At 35.8% G+C, this 15,831-nt stretch overlaps 1 protein-coding gene across 3 annotated transcripts in view; it reads left to right on the top strand.

The window, feature by feature from the left end:
* HBS1L (HBS1 like translational GTPase) overlaps nucleotides 1-9,874 on the top strand; it is a 140,555-nt gene extending 130,681 nt beyond the window's left edge. The window contains exons 16-18 of one of the 3 annotated variants that reach the window (XR_006356301.1): nucleotides 770-870; nucleotides 1,659-1,772; nucleotides 5,690-5,825. Coding sequence is in view for 2 of the 3 variants with exons in the window: in XM_044001311.1 (XP_043857246.1) it covers nucleotides 770-870; nucleotides 5,690-5,834; nucleotides 9,216-9,227 (258 nt within the window). In the remaining variant the exon portion in view is untranslated. Of the gene's footprint in view, nucleotides 1-769; nucleotides 871-1,658; nucleotides 1,773-5,689; nucleotides 5,844-9,215 lie in introns of those variants that run through there. The other 2 variants (XM_044001311.1, XM_044001312.1) reach the window with 2 other exon arrangements.
* The last annotated feature ends 5,957 nt before the right edge of the window (nucleotides 9,875-15,831 follow it).

Here is a 15,831-nt window from a genome sequence, read left to right as displayed (position 1 = left end):
CTTCTATATAACATTTTGCATGACTTTGGTATCTTTTTGATGCCACCATTCATGAATCAGAAATTTATACTCATGGGTTTATGCTCATTCCTCTACTTCTGCAGTGTCCTTTCTTGTACCCTGCCTAGTCCAGAAAAGCACATCATTTCTTCCATATTTTGCTACAGGTCAGAAGAATCTCTTTTTATGAGCTTTATTGTCTTCTTGGACATACAGTATATCTACAACTCATTTATACTTTTTAATTACTTTGGGTACGATGGATTAGGCAAAGAAGTGTGTTGCTTTGCACGTATTATACAATACCATCTGCACAGTAAATATTCATAGAATGAGAAGGGGAAAAAAACAGGATAGAAAGAGCATTGGCCTGAGAGTCAGGACCCCTAATAACAGTTGTAATTTCTCATCCAATAAAATGAAGGCTAGATCTCTAAGATGGTTTTAAATTTCCAAAACTCCAATATTCCATGGTTCTCATTTTCCAGCAATGCTGGATAAAGCATATGTTACTGTATGTGTACACTGATGTAGGCAGATGAACGAATGAGTGAGTGTGTGTGTATGTGGGTTATAACATAACACCATCAAGGAGCCTTTCATCTTGTTAGGGAGGTCAAAACTGACAGTCCTCAAACAGTTAGAGAAAAAAATATATTTATTTATAAATGCTAAATTAAATATAACCAAGTCCTAAAACATATAGTATAGGATGTCATTGGATGAGATGCTATATAGCATATTTTTAATTCTTCAATTTTTATCTTAGGTGCTGTTACACTATCAAACTGTAAGTGAACCTGCTACCATCAGAAGATTGATTAGCGTCCTACACAAAAGCACTGGCGAAGTCACAAAGAAAAAACCCAAGTAAGTGTTTCTCGATGTAGAAATACCAGCAAGTAGTGCAAATAGTACTTTAGGCTTATTTTATAAAATGTTGCTCTTTATAGTAAGTAGAATACGTTTGCAGTAGTTCTAAAAACCATATTCTCATTAATTAAAAAAAAATTGATAGGTATTATTAATTTATATAGTTGAGAATGCTAATAAAAACAAATTATTTCTGAGAATAAACTGTGGAAGTGTATAGTTTTAGTTAGTATAAAATCCTATATATTAAGTGTTAAAAATGTTTAAATTATCACTAATTTTCAGATGAAATTGTATTGTTCTTACCAGCAGAATTCTCTCTCTCTCTCTCTCTCTCTCTCTCTCTCTCTCTCTCTCTCTCTCTCTCTCTCTCTCTCTCTCTGTCTCTCTCACTCACTCACTCACTCTCACTTCCTGCCCACATGACTACTTCACTGAAAGTTTTTCACCTTGCCAGCCTAAGATCTTGTAGTTTTTTAACTATGATTCTTGGCTTGACCTTGTTCCCCTGGTCATCTGGCTGCATGTTAGCACCTGCAGTGTCTGCTGTCAGGATAATATTCCACTTTGGAGAAATTGCAATTATTTAGTAGTAAAACTTGTACACTGAAGACATGTTGTTCCTGAGAGAAGGTACAGATTGTTTCCTCCTCATAATCAAGTGTAAGGTGGATCCAGTTTGTACAGAAATGTGATCCTCTGGTATTATCAGAAACTCAAGAATTGGTCTTCCTGGGATTCCTAATCACTCCATGTCATGGGAGCATATCCTTCTCCTATTTTAGATCATATTGTATGGAAACCTACTGGACCAAAAACCTTTTCTAAAATGATATGAGAAAGATACCTGTTGTACTTTCTGTTGGGGAAAATATCACTTTAAAGAAACAAGCTTACTAGTAAGTATAGAAACGGGGGTTTATAATTGGTTTTGCATGATAGAATATTAGAGTTGAAAAACACTTTACAAGGTCATTCAACTTTTCCTTGATACATCCAGAGTTAAGGAACTTACTCTCATTTACTTTGGGTCAGCTCTATTAGAAAATTTTTCTTTATATTGAGTGAAAATTGGCTTCCTTAATCATGGCCTTTAATTTTGCCTTCTGCCACTACCTTCTTCCACATAACAGCCCTTGGAGACAATTTAATGATCATGAAGGTTGAGCATCCCTAATTCCTCATATGATAGACAAAGTATCATAAAATCTTAGGTTTTGTTCCAGAAGAAGCCTTAGAGGTCATATAGTCCAACCTCTTCATTTTATAATTGAAGACACTGAAACCCAGAGAGGTTAATTAATTTGCCTAAGGTCTCATGGATCTGGGATTGAAACCCACACTGGTTGTTCTAACTACAAATCCAGTGCTCATTTTACTTGACCCTTCTGCCTCCTGTTCAATTTCTCAGCATCTCTCTGAAAATTTGATGTCAAGAACTTAAACATAATGCCCCAGTTCATGTCAGATCTAAGCAAGGTATTGTGGGTCTCACTTGAACTGGATAGTACTCCTGATGATGCATTGTAAGACTGCATTAACTTTTTTGGCAACTGTGTTATTTTGTTGGTTCATATTAACCTTGACATTAACTAAAAACCCTATTTTTTTTTCAAATAAAACACTATTCAGCCAAATCTTCTCTTATTCTCCACTTGTACAGTTAGCCTTTTGATGCAAAGTTCAAAAGACAATTTTTTCTAATTGTAGGACTTGAAATATAATAAGGATAATATAATTTTGTTACTTTTAACCTACTCTTAAGTTTTGTAGTTATTTTTAAATATTGCTTCTGACATACAACATATTAAATAACTTTAATGTTTGTGTCATCTGAAGATTTAATAAATGTACTTTTTTTATCCCTGGGCCCTTATCCAAAAGCAGAGTCCTGTGGAAGTGCGCTAGATTTGCCTCTCCAGGTTAACACGATTCCATTAATCAGTCATTTTATTTGATTGTGAATCTTTCTGTTATCATCTAGTCTGGCTTTCTTCTTCTTGTCCATAATGATGTCATGATAGATTTTGTTAGATGCCTTTTTGAAATCAATATAAACTACCTTTGATTTTCTCCTGTTCTACCAGACTGTGAATCACGTTTTTAAAAAATGAAAATAGCTCATTTGGGTATGACTTTTAGACAACCTAATATGGTTTGTAATGATCACTCTTTTTCTGAGTGCTCCCAAACCATCATTTTTTTCTAATTCTTTTTTTATTATAATTCTTTTTTTTAACTTTTCTGCCTTGTGTTTATTTTACTTTTATGTACATCTCCCCCCCCCCCCCACACACACACACAGTAAGTGTCAAGTGTCTGAGGTAGATTTGAACTCAGGTTCTCCTGAATCCAGGGCCAGTGCTTTATCTACTGCGCCACCTAGTTGCCCCCACAAACCATAATTTAGATAAAAGTACTTTGCAAATGTTAAAGGACTATAAAATGGCAGTTATTCTTTACAAAAAGATTTTTGAAGTTGCTTCAATTAAAGAAACAGAGTTTCTACCTTTTCAAAAATCAGTGCAGCATTTGTCTTGCTTTAGCCTTCTGGCATTACTTTTGTGATCCACAGTTCCTCAAAGATTACCAACAGCAATCCAGTGATCACATATGCAAATTATTTCAGTTCTCTGTAATAGGATTTGTGTAGACACACTTATTTAAAGTAGCTGGGGTGTCTTTTTCTTAGACTTCTTCGCTGTTATTAGACTTGCAATCTTTCTTAGCCATATTTGAAGATCATCCTATATAGCAAAGGAGATATCAGCAAAGTAAGAACAAAGTAATTCTACTTTCTTTCTGTTACATAGTGTCATACAGGTTGTTCTAAGCAATATTTTTTCCATTCCTTCCCTAGCTCCTTACTCTCAATGTAATTAAAATCTACCTTTTCAGCTTTAGTTCATTTCACACTCCTGCCTTCTTGACACTACAGATTTCTGCCATTCTTAGTTATGTACAGGCTTAGTGCGTATCTTTTCCTTTCCTTTTCTATTTCTTTCTTTCTTTTTTTGAGGGATAGGGGAAAGAGAATAATAAGTATGTATAGTCAAACAAAACAGATTCTAACATTGACTGCGTTCTAAAAGAAAAAAACAGACACATGTCTCAATATCTTGAATCTGTTGTCACCTCTGTTAGGTAATGGGTCTTCCACATTTGTGGGTGTTCATTATGCTGATCAGAGTTCCTAAGTCCTTTAAAATTATTTGTTCTTTACAGTATTGTTATTGTATAGAATGTTCTATTTTTCCAAAGTCTGAAGCACATGGCTGACTAGGCCCAATGTTCCTTTCTCTTCCATGATACACATGAACTTCTAAGTTGATGGTCACTTTTTTCACAATGCCCTTATATAGGTCCACTTCACCAACTACTTCTCCCTAACTAATCATAGTAAGTGCAGAGTTATAGTTACTCTTGTCTCTTTCCTTGCTAAAAGCTGAAGTAGTCAGCAAAGAGAGTTAAGAAATTAAATCAGGTGCTTACTTTTAGCAGACTTAGTCTTTAGGGATCCATGTTGTTGCAAAGCTATATTTTCTGTATTCAGTTTGTTATAGCATACCGAGTTCACCAGTCTTCAATAATAGCCTACATTTAAGTATAGTGCTTTAAGGTTTGCAAATTGATAGAGTGCTTTAAGGTTTATAAATCTTTTAGAAGTGATGCTCCCAAGGCCAAATCCTGTGTCTCTCACTTACTAGCAATGACATCTTGAACAAGTCACTTAACATCTGTGAATTTCAGTTTCCACATCTATAAAATGAAAAGAATGGACTGAATGATCTCTAAGGTATCCAAATTCTACAGGTTCTTATGCTTTTTTGTTGTTCTGGGAATGTAGACTGGGCATCACAACCATGGAAGGGTACAATATCATGGAATAGTCAAGGGAAACCAGGAACTTCTACTCAGACATTCTTACTTATAAGAATATACACATTCCTCCTTCACACATTCTTACTTATAAGAACTTTATTTAGCTTAATAAACTCCTTTTTTAAAAAAAAATACACTGACCAAGAAAACTTAAGACTATAAGGTAGTTCACCATTGATATTAATTCCATTAGTCTGATAAGTTGTTTTCTTTTTAATCTCTAACTGGCATCTATTAAACCATGGGAGTTTATTTATTAAATGGGATCTTCGATTTGGGATGAAAAGGTACTTCCAAGAAGTTCTGGTTTGGACAAGCTGCAGAAAGGTCTAGGGGAGCTTTAGGTAGCCAGAGGGTAACATCCTCTCATCCTATGAAAGAGTATAGAAATTGGGGGTGACAAACATATTTTAGTTTTTAAAAGATTGATTTTTAGTATAATCAAGGATGCTATTGCCTGATCCTGATTGTAATAATCCCTGAAGAAAAGACGCTGTAATGATATTGCTGGTATTTATATAAATCAGTGGAAAAATATATACAAATTAATGTTTCAGGGTTTGATGGCTTTCTTATAATTGATCCAAAATTACATGTCTGTGTATATGTGTTTTTTAAAAGATTCCTTTGTCTTCTCATAGTTTATGAAACCTAGTTTTGCTTATCTATTTTTTTAAAGCTTCATTATGTTACTTTTATTGTAACTATATCAAAGCTTCTTAAACTGGTCACAACCCCATATGGGGTCACATAACAGTGTGGGGAGTCACAAAACATTTGGTAATAAACATCTGATTTGTATACCTATTACATATACCTATATACTCGGAGTGGCATAAAAATTTCTTGGGGGAAAGGGGTTTGCAAGTGAAAAAAGTTTTAAGAAGTGCTGATTCATATTATGTGCCCAAATGATTGTGTTTTTTTTTGGCAGGTTGTTGACTAAAGGCCAGAATGCTTTAGTAGAATTACAGACACAAAGACCTGTTGCTCTTGAATTATACAAAGACTTTAAAGAACTGGGGAGATTCATGCTGCGTTACAGTGGTTCTACTATAGCTGCAGGTGTTGTCACTGAGGTACAGTAATATGGTTATGGAACTAATTTCAAAACATCCATATTGAGGTTGAAAGAAAATGTGGCTTAGTGCAGTAGAACAGCATTTCTGAATTCATTTTTCCCTCTATTTTTTGGTTTATTGTTTTACTATATAAATAACAAGTATTTATAAATCATCTGACCCTCCTCTTTCCCCTCCCCCACTGAGCAAATTTAAACATATAAAACAAAAGGAAAACGAAGTTTCTCCAAACCAAATTTGATCATCTCAAAATAGTGTTGTCCTTAAATTGTCTATCCAGATTGAACACATGAAATTATAGTCTCAAGAAGCATTCTATTTTCTTAATTTAAGGAAGAAATTTTGAAAAACAGGATGCATAAACATATAATTCAACACAAAAATCCAAACCTTGTAAATGTGATATATTAAGAAATAACTAAAAAACAAATTAAATAAATAACTTATTTATTTGATAGGAGTGCTTTTCATTTGGCAAAAGTGAAGAAAGAAGTAAATAGCTTTATCCTCCCTAGCTTTTGAAACATGATTCCATTTTTTCTTTTTCTTCCCAACTTTCTGGGGTTTTTTCCATTTATTGATAGAAGGAGCAAAGATATAATAATAAAAATAAAATACCTTAAATGAGATATGATTCCATTTTTACAATTTATTTTGCATGCCATTCCAGAGCTTTCATGGTATAGCAGAAAGAATACTGGATTCTAGTCACAAATCTTCTACAAACCAGCTATGCAATCTTGATCATCAATTCATCTCTAGACTTTAGTTTCTTTAACTATAAACTCATGTCATTGTAATATATGCTCTATGAGATCCTTACTAGAATTAACTTTTTGTGATTCTAGTACACACAAAGAAATAAAATTTTCCACATTGTGATAGTAAATATGAATTTTAGGAGCATTGGGACTTTAAAAAATCAAATTTAACTTTTAAAAATGGATTTCATGATATAAGATCTCTGTGTAAAATTATGACATTTAAACTAATTGTTTTTTACCAGACTTTTAAGTAACATCAAAGTTAAATTCAGCATGTTCATAGCCTTTTTTTTAAGTTCCAAAGCTTCCATGAATTTTTAAAATATTTTTCAGTAATTTAAGGATTGATGGTTTTGTTGGTATTTCCTCCAACAATGCTGAGAACCTAGTAGATAGTCTTTAAGAGTTACAGTAGCCAAAAGAATTCTTCACGCCGCTGTCAGCTTGGTAATGGGCCATTCTGAATTGAGTGAAGCAAGTCCTAAGGTGACAGAGAGATGGAAGTAGCCAGGCTATGCAAAGGACCTTGAAGGTTCCTAACAGCTCTAAATCTGTAATGCTATTATCTTTTCTACCTTCCTGTTGGAATTGCCAAAGCTTATCCTCTGTTGACATAGTCTTTGAGGACCCAGGGGCATAGCTCTATAACACAATATGGTATCTGCATAGGACTTCCATAGCTAAGGTTATAAATATTCTGAATAAAACATTTTTTTAAAAAATTCAATTGCTATAGAATAATCAGAATTTGAGAACTTGAAGCGATTTTAGAGATCCTCTGGTCCAAACCCCTCATTTTACAAATGTGGAAGGAAACAGAGTTCCAGAGAAGGGGAGTGCCTTAGTCCAAGGTTATATATCTCTGTGTGATTGAACTGAATCTTAGTGCCCAGGTCTTCTGGTCTGATGCCTAGTCTTGTATTCTTTCCCCAACACCACACTACCTTATATTATCCTTCTTAACTGAGTTAAATATGTATTTTATTTATGGAATTAAAGGTTTTTCATGCTTGTATTCCATTGGCTCTATGAAGTTATCAGGGTGGGAATCCCATTCAACAATACATTTCATAGCCCATCCATGCTGCTAATTAGAAAAATGGTTTGCAAGAGTATTTGAGGGTTCCCTGGGTGAGCAATTAAAAGCCAGTAACTCTTGTGTGTGATGTGGTGGTCCAACCATGGCATGGTGGATAGACACCCTCGACATATGTGTGGCTCTGGAACCCTGGACAGGTCACTTAAACCCTTAGGTTCCTCAGGCAGGTCTCAAAGACTATAAGCTACAAAATAGGTGCTTAATCAGTATTGACAGTTCCCAAACAGATAAAATCTTAGATCTGATTAAAAAAACAAAAAACACTATTAAGATTCAAGTCAAAGATGGTTTTGCTTATTTAATATTAAACTAACATTTTAAGTAATTATTTTCTGCTTTCTCTAGTTGCTCCATTCTAAGCTTGCCTTTTTAAAAAACAAAACCAAAAAAAATAAGAGGAAAAAACAAAACAAAACAAATACTTTTATGTTCTCAAAATGTTACGCTACCTAATGTTTGTTTCTGATATGAATCTAAAAGTACAATTCTGTGAATGAAAATTTATAAATATTCTTCATTCACACATGGTTGGTAGAGTTGGTAGTGCTTGCTCTTTTTGCCAGCAAAAAAAAAGTAGTACAAAACTAATTGTTGCTTGAAGACTTGGGCTCTGGAGCCTTTTCAGCCGCACATTAGCTCTGTGATCTTGGGCATATGCCAAAGTCCTGAATAAATGGAGTAAGAATAATATTCATGGGGCAGCTAGGTGGCGCAGTGGATAAAGCACCAGTCCTGGATTCAGGAGGACCTGCGTTCAAATCCGACCACAGACACTTGACACTTACTAGCTGTGTGACCCTGGCAAGTCACTTAACCCTCATTGCCCCCCAACCCCCACCCCAAAAAAGAATAATATTCACAAACCATTTATCTATTTTTTAAAATTATGAAATATTCCAATGTAGTCTGGTAGGTTTTAGGCTTTTCTCTGCCTAGAAAATATTTAGGAAGGAGGGTGGCATTCCATGTTTTTAAAGATAACAGCCCCAGGGGCATCTAGGTGGCACAGTGGATAAAGCACCGACCCTGGATTCAGGAGGACCTGAGTTCAAATCTGGCCTCAAACACGACACTAACTCTGTGACCCTGTGCAAGTTACTTAGCCCTCACTGCCCCATAAAAAAATAAAATAAAGATAATAGCTCCTCCAGACCCCACATTAGTTCATTAATTGCTTGGCAAAACATTCTAGATTTGTTTATGGCCAAAGTAGGCAGATTAAGTTTTGTATTTAAGTTTCTTTGTGTTCTAGGGTTTGGGGACTAATCTCTTGTTTGCTTTTATATATCAGACTATTCCTTAAGAGATAGTTATCTAGAACTTAACTAAAGAATTTCAAGGAATAATGAAATCAGCTGAGAAGTATAAACATAGAAAAGTTGTCAGAGATAGAAATTGTAATCTCATTGGAGAGGATGAAAAACTTTTTCTTCAACATGTCAGGTTTGTTTCTTGTAGATCTTTGTCTGTTATGAGATTAATTAAATCTTAGTAACTGTACTTTTTTCTTTCCAGATAAAAGAATGACAATGGAATCGGGACCTTATCCTCCAACCAAAGGCCATGACTCAACTAGACCTCTTGTCTTTTACTCTAGTTAAAGAAATAACATACATTTGAGCATCTACAATGAGGGAGAGAAATTTAAGCTGCAGTAGACTTCTAGGAAGTATTAACGTTTTCTCCTGCAAAACAAAAATGCCAACTGACAAGGGAATGCCACCATTGCACCTTCATTTCAAAAATATTTTTCCTATGAAATTGTAGTTAGATGTGTGTGTCTCACCAAAAGAGTTATGGAAATTATCAGAAAAATGTATTAGAAGATATTAAATCATCATGAAATGGAGTCTATTTCCAGCCAAATACCAGAATGTTTACAGTTTTTTCTTTTGATTTGTGAATTTACTGCACATTCTTTTAGGAAGATTGACTAAATTAAGCTGTTAGTATAGTTAAAAGTTAACTTGGATCTCTTTTTTCAAGTTGACCAATGAAGAAATTGCTGACTTTTCAGAAAAAGGCTTGTTGTGTTGAGCACAAAAATGCCTCTCCCCCGCCAAGTAAATTTGAAAATGTTTAATTTGAAATGAATGGAAGCTATTGCAATAGTGACCATATTATTTAAGAAATGTAAAACAAATAAATAATAAAGTACCCCGGTTTGAGCATAACAACACAGTGTCTTTTATTTCCTAGAAATTCTTGTAAGTTTGTACAGTTTTAATAACAATTCTACATTATATTTTTGTAGGGAACTTTAAGATGAACTCTTAATCAGTTTCAGAACAATAGAACAAGCCCAGCCTCTTTCAGAACGTCTTCTTGGTTTATAATCATGTCCATTTTTCTAACTGACCAATTTCTGTCAGTTTCTTGAGAGTAAGAAATAAGTCTGTTCTTTAAAGAGTCAAATCCTATTTAAAAAAACAAAAACAAAGCCACACAATTGTATAGTTCTCTACACTCAATTCCATGTGTTTTTTGGAGAATCAAAATTATAGTAACTGTTGCTTTTATGAATATTGTTGATGAAACAATATTAATGATGAAATATCAACCCCTTCTTCCCTACCCCCCATCTTGCATAAGCCAAAGATTGAGATAATTTTCTATCCATGGATGCCTCATAGTAATCTAATCATACTTGCCAAATTTTACAGGCACCATATAAGTAGAACTAAATGTTATGAATGTAAAAATAAAGTTTCCAGATCCTAATGTGCAAAAATCAGTGAAGAACATTAAGAATATATGACTTTCATGTGTTTTGGACTATTTAATTTATAAATAATTAGGTTGGGTTTTTTTAACCCACATGTCCAGATTTTTAACTTTACTCAAAATGCTTTAAAAAGTATCTTGTGTGGGGGCGGCTAGGTGGCGCAATGGATAAAGCAGGGGCCTTGGATTCAGGAGGACCTGAGTTCAAATTTGATCTCAGACACTTGACACTTACTAGCTGTGTGACCCTGGGCAAGTCACTTAACCCCCATTGCCCTGCAAAAAAGAAAAAAAAAAGTATCTTGTGTGAAAACATTCAGAATGTAAGATATATGGCAATATCTCAGGGCAAATCAGTGATTTTTCTCCTGCAGCCAATACAAATGAAATCAATCTATTAACTTTTTATGTGAAAAAGTTATGGTGGACTTAGTGGACTAGAAATTTAGTTTATCAGGTGTGATGTGGCAAAAAATATCTAACGCGGTCTTAGGCTTCAGGAAAGAAGTGTAGTGACCCAAGCAGGAGAAGGGAAGATCCATCTGCACTCCTACCTAGTGAAATCATATGTAAAATACTGTCGTTATTTCCAAGCACCACATTTCATCAGGAAGGGCCTTAACAATGCAGAATGCATCCAGACAGGGTGGCCTGAATGATGCAGAGCCTGGGGGTTGTGCTGAGTGAAGATCATTTGAAGAAATTGAAGATGTTCATCCTGGAGAAAAGATTACTTTGGGGTTTAGGTTATCCCTCTTCAAGTAGGTGAATGAAAGTCATATAGAAAAGGTATCAGACCAGTTGTGCCTATCCCCCCAGGATGAAACAAAAAGCAACAAGTAGAAGTTGCAAGGTAGATTTAGATTAGATATAAGGCAGAATTTCCTGACCAACCTGCTTAGATTCCTAACCAGAGCTCCAGATATCCTCCCTGGGCGAATAGTACACACCTCAGACTTAGAAACACTTATATGCCAGATTGAGACATAGACCTCAGCCCAATGTGCTTTCTATGACATCATTTTTACTTATATACTTAGGGGTGAAGTAACCTTTCCCTTTCACAGAACCTTAGTAAAAAACAAAACAAAACTCAGGAGCTATCTGAATCCTCACTACAAAGCATCTAGTGGTTAGTTTTTCCTCCTTTGCAGAAAGAGGTTTCCTTCTGAAGAAGCCATCTCTACTTTCAGGGAGCTCTAATCATTAAGAATTTTCCCCCCTTTTTTGCTATATATGATTGTCTTTTCAAAATTTATGTCCATTGCTCATTTTTTTTTGTATTAAAAAATTAGCATTCAGCAAATGAGCATTTCCACAGAGCAGAAAAATAGGCTTCATTCCATGTAAGGCTACACACACAGATCTTCATTTTAAACAATTTGGTCCTTTTTTTTGTTTTTGTTTTTGCAGGGCAGTTGGGGTTAAGTGACTTGCCCAGGGTCACACAGCTAGTAAGTGTCAAGTGTCTGCAGTCAGATTTGAACTCCGGTCCTCCTGACTCCAGGGCCGGTGCTCTATCCACTATACTACCTAGCTGCCCCTTAAGTCTTACAAATTGCTTTTCCTTTACGGTATTGTAGTCACTGTATAAATTATTCTAGTGCTGCTTAGCATAAATTCATTATGTCTTCCTAGGGTTCTCTGGATCTTTAGTGTGTTTTTTGTTTTGTTTTGTTTTGTTTTTATGGCACAATAATAATCTTGGGTAGCTAGGTGGCACAGTGGATAGAGTTCTGGGCCTGGAGTCAAGAAGACTCATCATCCTGAGTTCAAATCTGGTCTCAAACATTTAGTAGCTATGTGACCTTGAGCAGTTCAAATCTGGTCTCAAACATTTAGTAGCTATGTGACCTTGAGCAAGTTACTTAACCCTGTGTGCCTCAGTTTCTTTATGAGCTAGAGAAGGAAGTAGCAAAATTCCTCTAGTCTCTGCCACGAAATTCCCAAATGGGGTCATGAAGAGTTGGACACAACTGAGAAATGACTGAACAACAACAAATAACTAGCGATAATATTCCATTACATCTAATGCGATGGTTTTACAACCATTCCCCCATTTTATTTCCCATTCTTTGGTGCCAGAAATGTTGCAATAAATATTTTTGTACATACATATAGGTCATTTCCTTCATATTTGATTTCTTTATGGGTATATTCCTAGTGGTGATATCATTAGGTTATAAGGTATACACAATTTCATAACGTTATACAGTACTAAATTGCTTTACAGAATACTTGGACCAATTCAGTTTCTCTAGCAGTACATTAGTTTGCTTATTGTCACACAACCTTTAACAATTGTTATTTTCCTTTGTCATCTTTACCAATTTTATAAGTAAAAGGATGAACCTGACAGTTGTTTTAATTTGCATTTCTCTATTAGAGAAATGTATTATAAAGATTTTCAGTTCACTGTACCTCTTCTAACTTCATTTATTTCACTTCTGCAAATGCTTTCCTTTTCATGTAATCACAATTATTTGTTTTATTTTTTATGATCATCTCTTTCCCATATTTGGTCAAAAACTCTCCTCCATTCATAGTTTGTAAAGTATACCCTTCCCTTCTAATCTATTTATGGTAGGACCTTTAATATCTAGGTTTTGTATCTTTTTGGAACACATTGTACTATATGGTATGCGGTGGTAATCTTTTAAAAAAATTTTTTTAAGGCAATTGGGGTTAAATGACTTGCCCAGGGTCACACAGCTAGTAAGTGTTTGAAGTGAGATTTGAACTCAGGTCCTTTTGACTCCAAGGCCAGTGCTCAATCCACTGTGCCACCTAGCTGCCCCTGCGGTGGTAATCTAATCCTAATTTCTGTCAAAATGCTTTTCGATTTTTTCAGTATTTATTGAATAGTGATTCCTTTCCCTTGGTGTACATTGAGTTTGGCAAACATTTCAGGACTATGACTGATTAAATATTCTGCAGTATCTTTTGCTAGATCTATATCATCTATCTCCTGTCCACTAAAGCTGGACATTCTCCAGTGCCCACTTTTCTCTATACTCTCTCCTTTAATGATTTCTTCTTATCCTATAGGTTAACTTAACTCTTTGCCAACTCTAGATTCTATATATCCAGTCTTAATCTCTCCCCTAAATTCTAGGTCCTTATTGCAAACTGCCTGATGGGCAGCTCCACCTGGCTGCCTGTTGGCATCTCAAATTCAGCATGTCTGAAACAGAGCACATTTTCCTTCTCTTCTCTATTTCTGTTGATAGTACCACCATCTTTTCAGTCACCCAAGTTTACTACCTTGGAATTATTTTTGACTTTTTTTCTTCCTTCAAGCTTCACATTCAATTGTCGGATCTTACTGTTCTTACCGCCATGGCAGCTCTGGCATTGATCCCCTTCTCGCCACTTCTTTATCTCAAAAATCTTCAATGACTCACTGTCCCTAGAATAAAAAGCAAACTCTGGCATTTAAAATAAAGCCCTTCGCTATATGGCTCTCACCTGTTTTTATTTCATATTACTCCCTCAGGTCCTCTCATTTTCAATAACACTGAATTGTTCATTTTTTCCAGTACACAAAACTTTTACCTTTTTGCCTTTGCATGATTAGTCCCCCATAACTGAAATGTGCTTTCTTCTCACCTTGCCAATTGTCTTGACTTTTGTCTTGTTACTGGACTTTGGTGATTCTGGAAGAGAGAGAGGGGCTGAGAATTTTGTGCAACTCTGGCTCACTTAAATCCAATTCACAAGCAAGTCAAGACATTACCCTGTGATTTCATTGGTCCTCTTTGAAAATGAAGGACAAACAACAACCTCATAGAATTGCTAAGGGCTAAAATTCTAGCTAGTCTTTCTAAAATATCTAATGAGTGGTCGCCAATAAATTATAAGCTTTAGCAAGAGTTAGACTTTTAAGCGTTTATTAAGGAGAATAAGAATTTGATAAAGAGAGAGAGAAAGGCCTAGATTCCTATCTATTAAAGGGAGAGCACATTTTTAGCTCCCTTCTCTGCCAGAGTCCCCAGGAAAGAGCCTGAGACCGAGCGCCAGTCTCTTCCTTCCTCCTCCCACTAGCCTGCGTCACTTCCAGACGCCAAAGAAAAGACTCCTGGTCTTGCCCTCAAAGACCTTCCCTTCATGGGTGGAACTCTTCTACAGTAAGTCTCCAGCAGGTGGCGTTATTCCAATCGTTGCAGTTCCCCACTTTGTTTCCTCAAGAAACGGTACGTTTCCTTGATGAAACAGTCAAAAATAACAGAATATAATAACCTATGCTAACAATAGGTCCCTTCGTGGTCGCCATCTGTTAAGGGCTAAAATTCTAGCTAGTCTGTCTAAAATATCTGAGTGGTCGCCAATAAATTATAAGCTTTAACAAGAGTTAGACTTTTAAGCGTTTATTAAGGAGAATAAGAATTTGATAGAGAGAGAAAGGCCTAGATTCCTATCAAAGGGAGAGCACATTTTTAGCTCCCTTCTCTGCCAGAGTCCCCAGGAAAGAGCCTGAGACCGAGCTCCAGTCTCTTCCTTCCTCCTCCCACTAGCCTGCGTCACTTCCTGATGCCAAAGAAAAGACTCCTGGTCTTGCCCTCAAAGACCTTCACTTCATGGGTGGAACTCTTCTACAATAAGTCTCCAGCAGTTGGCATTATTCCAATCGTTACAGAATATATAACTTCTTTTGAAGCATAGCTTAAGTGCCAGTACTCTCTCTAAAATTATTGTGCATTTCTTTGTATACTCTATATTTCTGTACATACTGTATCTCCCAGTGGAAGCAAAGTTCCTTAGGGTCAGGGTCTGTGTTTTTGTCTTTTCATCTAAGAGTGTTTCCCATATAGTTGGAACTTATATTTTTAAATGACTCAACTTGAATTGATTCATCTTGTTCTGCTTTGTCCTTAAAGGGCATGACTAGGAGTAAAGGGTGAAGTTGCAAAGGTAGATTTCCCTGTGACATTGGGAAAGTTTAAAGATTAGAACTGTCCAAAAAGAATGGCTTACCTCAGAAGGTTGGCTTTTTTTTTTTTTTGGTCAATTTGTCAATTGTCAGACTCCTTGTGACCACATTTGAGGTTTCCTTGGCAAAGATACTACAGTATCTGGTTTACCATTATCTTTGTCATTAACTTCTCCAGCTCATTTTACAGATGAAGAAACGGAGGCAAACAGGCTTAAGTGACTTGCCCAAGTTCTAGTAAGCATTTGAGGCCAGATTTAGACTCAGGTCCTGCTGACCCCAGGCCAGACATTCTACCCACGGTGCCGCCTAGCTGCCCCAGGAGGTGTCACTGAATAATGGAAAAGAGTACCGGCTTTCGCCTTGAAGTCCTGGGTTCAAGTCCTGGTTGTGCAACTTACTTTCCTCAACTATAAAATGAATGGGGCTGAACCAGCTGGCCTCAAATCTAAATCTATGATCCATTCAATGAAGGTT

The sequence above is a fragment of the Dromiciops gliroides genome, chromosome 4 (assembly GCF_019393635.1).
Source record: "Dromiciops gliroides isolate mDroGli1 chromosome 4, mDroGli1.pri, whole genome shotgun sequence".
NCBI lineage: Eukaryota > Metazoa > Chordata > Mammalia > Microbiotheria > Microbiotheriidae > Dromiciops > Dromiciops gliroides.
The sequence above is the reverse complement of the archived record's forward strand: the minus strand, read 5'-3'. Positions and strand labels throughout refer to the sequence as shown.